Source organism: Trichechus manatus, unplaced genomic scaffold (genome assembly GCF_000243295.1).
Source record: "Trichechus manatus latirostris isolate Lorelei unplaced genomic scaffold, TriManLat1.0 scaffold00025, whole genome shotgun sequence".
NCBI classification, from domain to species: Eukaryota; Metazoa; Chordata; class Mammalia; order Sirenia; family Trichechidae; genus Trichechus; species Trichechus manatus.
Genome location: NW_004443961.1, coordinates 15,135,706 through 15,147,912, shown reverse-complemented (window position 1 = coordinate 15,147,912; position 12,207 = coordinate 15,135,706). Strand labels below are relative to the sequence as shown.

Below are 12,207 nucleotides of genomic sequence, written 5' to 3'. Positions count from 1 at the left end.
TGCATTTAGAAAGACGCCATGATACACATGCTGGTTGTATACTAACATTTCTTTATTAAAATATTACTTGCAATATTAGTACATCATAAGATACGACAGCAAAATTTTGGAGGCAGTGAGGTGAATGGGATGAGGAATACATGAGAGAAGACACTATGAAAAACTTTTAAATAAAGAATCTTACATTTCATATTAATAAAAACAGGGGCTCAAAGATGTAACACTACCACAGAGCCCAAAACACACATAATTAGAGGCTATATAGCAACTTAGACTTTTCTGTGGTTTCTCAATAAAATGTACACTTAGTATGTTGAGTTAAGAGTTTTCTTTTCTGAGGATATATCAGAGAATTTCAAAGAGAGACAGCTGTACTTTTGTTTTCTAACACTGTATTATCCAGGGCTAAAACCCGGAGCATGAAAGTAAGAATTGATCTTTTGTCTGTTTTAAGTGATCTCCCCAAGGTCCAAATGCTCACTTGGCTGCCATGCGGAGGGCACTCTCCGCATCGTGGATGTTCTCCTCCAGCCGACGCTTGTCCTGCTCCAGCTGGGTAAGATGTCTATTGAGCTGACGCAGAGATTGATCTTTTCTTCTCAGCTCCATCTTTGCCTCGGAGAGACTCTGCAAGCCGGCAGAAAACAGAGTTACTTGTCAGCCCTGATAATTAACTTCAATTTATGCCATAGGCTATTAAACAAAGAAGAATACAGACTGACTGAGAAGTAGAGTTGGGTCATTACACATCAAGGTTTAACAAATTCTGTACAAAAATTTTACATACTTACTAATTAGAATAATAGAACTGGTAAGATTTTGAAAGATGTTTGGCTATAGAATACAACTCTATTTTATTTTTTAAAATACCACAAGGGAAATAAATTTTCTTCCTAAAAATATCTGACTATCATAATCTCAAATTGTGTTTGTTTTAAAAATGAAAAAATAAACATTTCAAGGGGGAAAAGGCACACGAAACTTAGAGTCTATTTGAAATAACAGCTATTATATGCCTAAAGGTTGTGTGTGTGTGTGCATGTGCATGCGTGTGTGTGTGTGTGTGTGAGAGAGAGAGAGAGAGAGAGAGAGAGGGAGAGAGAAACAGGGAAGAAGGGGGTAGAACAAGGGAGTGGGGAACACAAGATTTAAAAGTACCACTACTTTCTTTTAAATATATTTTTAATAGTCATATTGTTACAGACATCTCAATGGACAAACTGGACTCCAAAATAAAATTCACTGGCTTCTAAGAAAATAACTGTAATGTCAAGAATAGCAACGCAAATGTGATCAACAAGTTTCAACTAACAGAGAAAGGTATAAATAATACTTGCATTGAGAAATATTTATGTGCCATATTTTTCTAGTCATGAAGCATAAAATTTGTTGATCAATATTTGCTTTCATCTGAAATATTCACTTAGTACTAAAATTTAAAGATGCAATTGTGCAACTTTCTCTTGAAAGTTTAGGGTTTAAGGTCTTAGAATCAGAAACCCATAATTTAAAGGAGTATTTTCTATACCTCATTTAAATTCTAGGATCCAAAGTAGTATAGGGAACAGGAGATCTTCTCTTAGCACTAAAAATTTCTGCTCATTCCTTCACCTATGAAATTTCTAGAATAGAAGCTTACCAAACAGCTTCTCAATTAAATTTGCTGGACAGTGAGCGAAACGACTGATTGCACATACATGTTTTTTTCTTTTTGTTCAAGAGTTTAGCCACTCATTAATGTCCACAATTGTACTTCAAAACTAGTAAGGACTAACCAAAATGCTATCATCTCATGTTTAAAACTCTTCTAACAGTATTCTTTTAATGCATTCACAATGGGTAGCATAAAAAACTCAAGCTGAAACAATTAATTCACTCCAAATGCTGGCAAATTGAAAGCAATCATCACTCAAACCAGGTGGTTAAAAATGTTAAAATTTTTTAAATTCTGTAGTTCACTTTTCAGTCAAGTTGCTGTCAGAAAAATACAAGTCAAAAAATTAAAAATAAGCAAATTGTCATTGCTTACTGGATATCATATTTTATTTTAAATCTTTAGTATTAACAGATCCTCAAGAACATTCCACTAGGGGAATAGTCACTGATTCAAAGCAACTTTTAAAAAAGACAAAGAACAGAATTTAAAAAAAAAAAAAAAAAGCCATGCTAAACCCATTTATTTTGTGCCAATGTTAATATATTTAAAGGAACTGAAGTTTCATGAGATTTCTTTATTTAAAAAAATAAAACCCACTTTAGTCTTTTTAAAGCCAGTATTTCTGACATCTTTCAGGCAATAAAAAATGCTGTTTTTCAGACATGGAGATAAAACTAATGATCCACCACCAGTAAAACATAAAGTTTGAATTCTTTTTCCAACAGAAATAATAAATTTCTACCAATCTATTCAAATTCTCTTGCTCAGTAACTCTTATGACTAGAGGTGTAAATTTGTGTAGGCTACCAGGGTTCAGGCTATTGTCTCCAGCCTTGTCCAGACTGAAGCTCGCTGGTCCAATATGAGAACCCATGACCTTGGGATCATTATAAAACCACACTTGACTTTTCAGCAAGTCTATGATACCTGTCCCAAAGATATAACACAGCATTAAGATATCTACTATATATCTAAATCTTCCTGTTTCCATTGTTTTTCATTCTCATCTCTCAGGAGCAATGGCAGGAAGCCACCAAATTCTACCATGACACTATTTCAGGAGCACAGCTGAAAAGCCTATCCTAGTACTCTGAAATTATAGAAAAGGTACAAAAAAGGGTACAAACAAACTGATATAAATCACACTTCTTTGTGAATATAAAATATAGTTTTTGACAAAAGAATGATCATAGTCATATAACTTGTAAACAAAGAATTGTCATTTTAAAGAGTTGAGAGATATCATGAAGGAATCTATATATACATCAATAGGTCCTAATGTTCATGGGGATGTGTACAATGTACCAAGACATAAAAAGAATATGTCTTTTTCCTAATATTCACCTATTTTATTTTTGATGACAAAAGTAGAATCTTTAAAGATCCTAACACTCAACTTTAAAGAGAGAAAGAAATATATTTATATATGTGTATACATCATATATATATTTACATATGTATCTATACCATATATATTTACATATGTATCTGTCATATATATGTATATGTATATAAAACACACACACACACACACACACACACATATATATATAGTTTTAAGTTCGAGCTTTTTTTTCTTCCTGTTCAGGTTGATCTAATTAAAACCCATGATAAACTTTATGGCCTCTAATATTTCCAACCAAATGATTGAAACCAAGAGGGTGTGCCTCCAGGCAGCAAGGCAACAATGATAAGCAGCAGGTTAGCCACTAATTTCTCAACCAGGGTAGACTGTGAAAGTGTGATGTTCTGATATCCAAGAAACTGTTCAGGAGAGAATAGGATAAATCAAGTTTAATAACTCTGCTCCTAATTGTTCCCCCAATGCTCAACTCTAATTACTTGGAGAACTCTCCCGACTGTCACCTGATATTAAGTTGTTGGAGGCTGAGCCTGGAACAGCGAGATAATCAATAAACATTTAGTGGGGAGAAGAATGAAGATCCTGTTAAGCAGTGGGAACCTGCAGCACCCAAAGCCCTTCTGCTCATGAGAAAACCTATGGGACAGCCATAGTGATTGCAAAGCAATAATCCAAAGCACTGTTTTTAGGCCTTGAGGCCTTTAGGCAACAGTACGTTTGAGGAAAAAAGGTTAACTCGGTCACCCTAATTACAGCCCACTTTCACATACTTCATATATAAGCTAAGACAAGCCAATTAGGTAGAAAGGAAGATAAGGGAAGTTTTATTTGTATACTAATTAAACCCCTGATGAAATTAAAGGAAAAACATACAGCTCTGTAATTGTGTCTGAGAAAGGTCACTTCAGGTTCTGTTATCAGAACAGCACAGCCTTGAGATATTTCACTTAATCCACAACACAGCCCTCATTTTGTACTCAGGTCTTAATATTTACCGGAAAAAAAAAAAAAAATCAAAGCCTGATAGTGCATTTATCTTTAAACATTGTTGTGAACAATTTTAACTGTTAGAAAGTTAATGCCAAATATGATAACAAGAGTCTTTAGAAAGGAGGATAATACTCCACCTATATGAGAACCAAAACCACAATATTACTTATCAAAGATGCTGAGTCTTCACTTTAAACCCAAAATGTTTTTAAGGCAATTTTTACAACCAAATTCCAAACCGACTGTATTTCAAAAGCTATTATGCAGTATACTTACTGGTTTTTGTTTTTGTTTTTTAAGATAATCATATCATTGCTCACTTTCAGGTACACCTCTCATAGTCCAGGAAATACCAGCCAAAGCTTTCACTAAATTACTCTTAAGAAGATATTTACATCTGGCTGTTTTTCTAAGATAGTTATGAAAAGCTATTTACTACAGAGAAGGCTGGGCAGGAAAGAAGTATGGATATAAAGGAAGTAGTTAATGTAGAAAAGGTTTAGGGGCAGAATACATGGAAGATGCGACTATTAAAAGACGCCCACATTTTTAAATGGCTTTTTTCTTAACTGTAGTTTCCAAAGTTTCTACAAGAAACATGTTCTTATACAGTATTTCTATAAGAAATATTGAATGAACCCAAGTTATTTTTAAAAAAGAGTCATGTATAATTTTATATTTCCAAAGCTTAAAATGTTTACTAAGGCTAATAATTTTTAAGAACAAATTGTGAATATAAATTGAAATTCTATCTACTACCTTTCATTTGTGAAAATACTTTGTGCAATGGAAGTTTTTTTGTTTTGTTTTTTAATAACAGTTTTACAACTTACCCTTTTGAAGTGTATAATTTAGTGGTTTTTAGTATATTCACAGAGTTGTGCAACCATCACCAGTGGAAGTCTTTTTTGAAGTGAAGTCCTTAAAAAAAAAACTTTTCAAAATAACATGGCTATTTAACATAGAATGCCTTATCACTCTAGCAAACTCTAATTAAAAACTACACAAACACTCAGTTTATAATTCTGTTGGATAATACTTTTAAAATTATAAACGAATTCCCTGTATGTGATTAATAAATATGGTACAGTACAAAAGTTAAAGTTATCTGAAAGGATGTGCACATCTCTCCAATTAATATTTCTGGATGTCGAGGGAATCGTCCAACCAAGTTCTTTCTCATGAGGGTGCGGTACAGCAGTGCTTCAGACCATTAGGCCAGGTAGGAAGACTGCACTCCAGGGGACATTGCTTTTATAGATTTTCTTTTGTCTAATGGGAAATATCTATGGATCCACATTCCTGCAGACTAAAAGCTAATGGCTTATTCAATTTGGTATAAAAAGTTAGTCACACAAAACGAAAGGCAAGACAACACAAGTGTTATAGACGATGAATCTACATTTCCTAGATAGGGGAAAAAGATCTGTATCTTTTTTTTTTTAATAATGGCAAAGCATTTAAAGCACTCAGCTGCTAACCAAAAGGTCAGCGGTTCGAACCTATCAGCGACTCTGCGGGAGAAAGATGTGGCAGTCTGCTTCCGTAAAGATTTACAGCCTTGAAAACCCTATAGAGTCGCTGTGAGTTGGAAATGACTTGACGGCACTGGGTTTTGGTTTGGTTTTTTTACTCCAACTTTTGAATAGTTTCCTAGATTGAGAGAAGTTGGAGAAAACATCTCAAAGCACTAAAATTAATATTGGAAAAGGAAATAGTGTGGTCTGTCTTCAGCCCTACTATTATAATGTGACAACTAGAAAATTATATTTAATCCAGAATTAATTGAATGGCTGTTGGGTAGATCAAACTGTGCAGGTTGCCACAGAAAGAATAAAGTTAAAAAAATACAATCACCAAGTTACAACAGGGTTGAGTAAATAAGTCAGGGATAAAACTAAGGAATAACATATTTTACAGGGAAGCTTGAAAATACATGAGATCAGCAATTAGAGAATGTATAATAAATAGTAAGTTGCCAGTGGGTGGTACAATTAATGTAAATAAATTTTAATTTTGGTATTCTATGTTTTATATGGAGAATCTGAACAAAACATCCTGCAATTCTAAGTTATCTTCTTTACAGGCACTATCTTTTTCTTGTTTTCTAATAATAGCCCTATGCAGAAGATAGGTGTCATATTTATAAACTGAAGTTGAAGATCAAATAACTTACCCCTGCTTTCCAGGAATGAATAAATGACAGTCCAAGTTAGAACTCAAATATCTAGTAAGACACGGATGTGGAAGTGTCCTATAAACTGTAAAAGGCCACATAAATCTAGTATGCAAAATATAATAATTACACTTCTACATGTGGTGTCATCAGTCGTCTTTAAATCTCCACCTACACGTGGCAACATAAGAGTTTCTGTATTATTTCTGCCTCATGGTTTTTATAACATATATGATTTCTATCACACTTGAAAAAGATAACAAAAGGAAGCTAACAAAGACAGCTATAAAATAAGTTACTTTTATAAAGAAGCCATATGGTAGACGATTAACAAGATGGAGCACATGAGCAATGAAAATTCACCTTTAAAATTTCAAAGTATGCTATAAGATTCTGCTGTATAATGTCTTCTGATTACTGGTATCATATTCTCACATATTCCTTTGAATATCTTCTCCTAAATTTCCTTAATATAAGTGGAAAAGCTAATCCTTCCCAGTAAAATCGGTGAAAGTGATCAATAATAAAATATAATAAAAAGAAAAAGATCCTCATAGAGGTGTTCAAAATACACTGAATGCTGGTTGTTCTAAGCCTTACATATATATCACAAAACTCTTTCTGGTAGACTAAAAGTGTTAGATAATAATGGAGTAAGACAGGAGAGAAATACTTAAAACACATTTTTAAATGACACAGAAGGAGGATATCAAGGAGAATGTGAGAGTCCTTTCAACTGGAAAATATACTCAGAAAAGTACAGAATAAATAAGTGGTAGCTAGATTTATTGTGACACATGGCATGTGAGCAGTAATGTGGCAGTAATGTCTTCTCAGAGTATAAAGCAAAATGCATTTGGCTGTACTACAGACCTCACGAGACAGAAACAACCTACAGGTGACAACCTTCATGGTGCTACTATAATAAAATTAGCTGGGATAGGACCTCTAAGTCCTCTCAGCAAATATCTAAGAAATACAAGGGATAAAGGATACATAGGCTCTTTCACTGGGCCTTAGCAGCTACAGACTAGCCGGCAGGTTCTAAAAACTTCACACAGTTGACAACCCTAGCTATGTTGAGGTCCAAAAAGTTGAATTCCCTGGCAGCATTTTAAATGAGCCAAGCTGTGAATTAAGTTGTAGAAAGGTATCATTTAGAATTTAAATGCTGTTTTGAAATCATTTGAGAATTACCTAAAACAACTGTCTACAACGAATTTGAAGAAATATGAATAATTTATAAAGGACTTCATGTCGTTTGGTTCCCAACATTTAAATAAAAAGAAGTTATTGTTGGAAGAATGTTTCAAGAAATTTTGTGATATAATTGAATTATAGAGTAGGTAAGTCTACTAATAATTAAAACACCCTCACATTAGTATTTTTCATTATAATACAGAATTTAAATGACTATCTTGAATATGCTATGTATTATTATTATTACTAAAAGTGAACCAAATACCAGCTGAGTAAATGTCGATTAAGAGAACCTGAAGGTCAAATTTAAATTAGAAAAATTAATTAAGGTCCTTTTAAACTTAAATGTAAATAAAACAAAGTTTAGCTTTTTTCTTAAAAGTTTATTCATTGGATGAATTTTTATATTAAGTATTTCACCAGTGATTTCTGTCTTGATTTTAGTGGTTTATTTACAGGGGGGGAAAATACCTGAACACCCAGCTTTTATTAACTTTTACTATTTGGAGTGATCCACCTTTGTATAAAGGCTTGTTCTTGCACAACTCTTAGAATAATGCCTGTCATATTGTAAGGAGCCCCTGGTGGTGTAATAGTTAAGTGCTGGGCTGCTAACTGAAAGGATGACGGTTTGAACCCACCAGCAGCTCCACGGGAGAAAAAAAAACCTGACAATTTGCTACCATAAAAACTACAGCCTAGGAAACCCTATGGAGTAGTTCCACCCTGTCCTATAGGGTCACTAGGAGTCAGAATCAACTCAACAGCAAACAGCAACAACATTATTATTACTGTTGTTGTTATTTTTCCCACAATCCCTGGGAAAATTACTTGAGTGACAAATAATACCATTATCATCATCATCATATACACACTTTACAGTTACGTTAAGTCATTTGATTCTTCAATAATCCAGTGAATCAGAGATCATTATCATTTCTACTTTACACATGAGGAAACTAAGAATCAGAGAAGTTAAGTAATTTGTCCAAAGTTACTTAACTGGTAAATGGGGTCATGCCAAAACATGAACCCAATCAAGTCTTCTAAATCCAAGACCCTATTATTTACCCTAGAAGCCCTGGTGACATAAGGGTTAAGCACTCAGTTGCTAACTGAAAAGGTCAGCAGTTTGAACTCACCAGCAGATCCACAGGAGAAAAGACCTGGCAATCTGATTCCGTAAAGATTACAGCCTACGAAACGCTATTGGACAGTTCTACTCTTACCATATTGGGTCACTATGAGCCGGAATCTACTACTCAGCACACAACATTCTTTACACTGAACCACAGTGGTAACCATCTCTCCAAATTTTCCATAAAATCCACTAACTGAAAAATCTCCATGGAAATGTAAAATCAATACTTGACTTATTTATCAAATTCTTGGTTAAACAGTAAGGCATTTCGATCTCTTTTAATGGCTGCTGTCTGTTTATATTTGAATGAAGTTCAACAAGAGCTTTAATATTATTTAATGATGTACTTTCAACATCAAAGTTCACGCATGCACAATTCAAGATCCCTGTGTGAAAGCAGGATCACTATAATCATTTATTAAATGTATAATTAAGTAAAAAAGAAATATTTTCAACGTAAGGATGAACTCTACAGCACTCCACTGTAGTACAGAACTTTATGGAGTTCAGTAACACACTGGGCTGCCACTTCCTCTAAACTTTCAAAAAGCAACGGCCTTCTCTCTTTTTCCTTTTGAAGTTGCTAACAATAGCAATGAAGAGTACCTGCAGATCTGCCTAGTATAACCTCAACTTTTCAAATAATTATAACAGAAGCTCCACATTATCACAACAGTATTTCAAAATATTAAACTCTATAATGTCAACACCTATAGTTTCCTTCACTTAAGATAAAATGTCTTTTGTGACATACACATTCCCGATAAGAAGATCTTAGTTACCATGTAAAAAGACATCTATGTACTAATTTAATCCAAAAATGCTATCCTTACAGAACTGATACCATAAGACTATTTTATAATGTTATAGTAACAGAAGAATTAGTTTCTAAATGTTTTAATCAAAGATAAGCAGGTAGAGTTGCATTTGACTTAAGAGAATTCTATTGTACTTATCCTGAATAGGATGAAGGATAGGGGAGAGAGAGCTGGGAGAAAATGGGAAGAGAGATCAACCATTCAAATACAGGAGCTCTGGTGCCATTCCAAGTGTTACAGATTGAACTGTGTCCCCCAAAAATGTGTTGTAAATCTTAACCTCTATGCCTATGGTTATAATCCCATTTGGGAAAAAGTTGTCTTTGTTATGTTAATGAGACAGCATTAGTGTAAACTGTATCTTGAGTCAATCTCTTTTGAGCTATAAAAGAGATTAAACAAGCCAGCAGAGTAGAGATAGGGGAAGTGAGATGCCAAGCCACATGAAGATAACCCAGGAGCAGAAGCTCAAAGAGACAAATACCTTCCTCTAGAACCAACAGAAAGAGAAAGTCTTTCCCTAGAGCCGGTACCCTGAATTCAGACTTCTAGTTGAGAAAATTAATTTCTGTTTGTTAAAGCCACCCACTTGTGATATTTCTGTTACAGCAGCACTAGATAACTAAGACAAAGATCAGAAAGTAGTGTTGCATTTGACTTAAGAGGATTCTACTATACTTAAACTGAACAGGATGAAGGATAGGGGGAGAAAATGGAACGAGAGATCAACAATTCAAATATAGTAGCTCTGGTGCATTCCAGGTCATAAATATTTACCTGCAGTAAACCTGTGATGAAAGATATGAAAACAGCAAACAGTAACAACAATAAAACCTGCTTGATCAAAGATTCTATAGAAGAGTCCTGATTAAAAGGGAGAAGATACAGAATTTCACATTATCATGGAATCCAGAGTTTCTGGAGCCATGGAGGCCGGATGAACCCCTGAAACTACTGCCCTGACATAATCTTTCAATCTTAAACCTTAAACCAAAATATCTTCTGAAGTCTTCTTAAAACCAAACAATATTTAGCTTAACTAGTGAAGACTGTCTGCCTTGAGCATTGTGCTCTTTTAAAATCTATCTATATGAGATCAAATTGACAACAGCAACCTGAAAGATTGATAGGAAACTCAGGGGACAGTGAGGTTATGTTAATGGGAGAGGAACATCTCAGAAAATGAGGGAGAGAATGGTTGCACAACTCGAAGAACATAATCAATGTCACTGAATTGTACACGTAGAAATTGTTGAACTGATGTATGTTGTGCTGTGTATATTCTCAACAACAAAAATCATTAAAAAAACGCCGCTGTTTTGCTCAGTTGCTCCCACACATCTCTGATATTGCAAACATCCTAATACAGACGTGAAAATGAGAGTGATTCTCCTGTACAGAAAACATATTTTCAATCAACTTGGCCCCTGAATGCAAACCAACTTCTTCATTTGATGCCTAACCAAAGAAATGGATCAGTATGGAAAAAAAAATCTGACTGTTTTGGAAAATACCATCTCTAATTTGAACCCTCCCAAAGGGACTTTTTAAAGGAATAAAAATATAAACAGTTTATTGAAGTGGACAGACTGAGGGGTGTACAAAAAAATGAAATAGCTTAATCATTTTTCCACTAATACCTTCAAATAATCCTATTAGATTTTCCTAAGAGATTTTTAAAGATTATTTTGACTATACAAGATTTTGGCTTATATGCTAATCCTAAAACCTAACCTCAAGATAAGATGTGACTCTACTATATTTATTTATTCATTCACTATACATTTATCGTATATTCCAAAGCCATAAATAATGATAATAATATCTGGTACTTCCTGAGTACTTATTTTATGCTGACAATTAACTCATTTAGTCCACATAACAAGTCTATGACACAAGTACTACTGTTATCCCAATTTACAAAAGAGGAAATTGAGGCACGGACTTCAAATAAGTTGCCCGAGATCATACAGAGCCAGAGTTCAAAACCAGGCAGTCTGACGTGTAAGTAAATAAATACCTAAGTACAAAAACTATAATCCTTTTGGAGACTCTCATCTGGGATGTTCAGGTTTTAAAAGCAGCTGGTATTAAAGGTAAGTGTTCAGTGTTGTAAAGAGCATTCTCAGCAGAAACTATGGCATGTTTAGAGGAATACAGAGGTAAAATATGGCTGGAGAATAAGGTGCTATTGAGAATGGCAGGAGAAAAGACTAGAAAGTACATGTAGGCCAGTCATGGTCAGGAAACCAGACCCTTAACATCCAAACGCTTTTCATATAGTACTCTGTTGCATCAAGATATCTCAGGGAAGGGAGTGATGGGTGGGGGGGAACAGATAGTTGAAGTAGTGGACTCCCAACCCCCATCCTTCTTTCAACCAGAGTTCACTTTAATGTTTTCTATGAGCTTTTGTATAAGATTTTGTTCAAAGAAAGGGTTCTACAGCTAAAAATACTTGCCAACTATTGTTACAGAAGCCATGGGAAGCTGCTGAAGGATTCTTGGCCATGGAGTATCATTCTCTGATCTCTGTCTTAGTGATCATACATATAGACCGTGACTGACAAATCAGAGTAACACAAGAGATCCTTCTGTCTATAATGCAACAGCTCACTTAAATCTTAGTGAGACTGTAACCAAGGTTTATAAGATTCTAAAAATGCAGCATCCTAGGCATATATTTTCTACTATTAACTACCTGAAATCTTACGTTATTTGGATCACATGACAGAGAGCCATAAACTCTGAGTCACAGCATAAATAATGATGAATATATTATTTTAGGAGCACCAAAAAGTGGGTTAACAATTGAACTTTGTGATTATTTTCTAAGAGCTACACTCTTCAGTCTATAGTTTT

At 34.3% G+C, this 12,207-nt stretch overlaps 1 protein-coding gene across 8 annotated transcripts in view; it reads right to left on the bottom strand.

Annotated features, from left to right (window-relative positions):
- Nucleotides 1-12,207, bottom strand: part of CCDC171 (coiled-coil domain containing 171) — a 299,366-nt gene that overhangs the window by 117,584 nt on the left and 169,575 nt on the right. For 7 of the 8 annotated variants that reach the window (XR_002823592.1, XM_023728627.1, XM_023728629.1 and 4 more), the window contains one exon: nucleotides 482-627. Coding sequence is in view for 7 of the 8 variants with exons in the window: in XM_023728627.1 (XP_023584395.1) it covers nucleotides 482-627 (146 nt within the window). In the remaining variant the exon portion in view is untranslated. Of the gene's footprint in view, nucleotides 1-481; nucleotides 628-4,733; nucleotides 4,932-12,207 lie in introns of those variants that run through there. The other variant, XM_023728633.1, reaches the window with a different exon arrangement.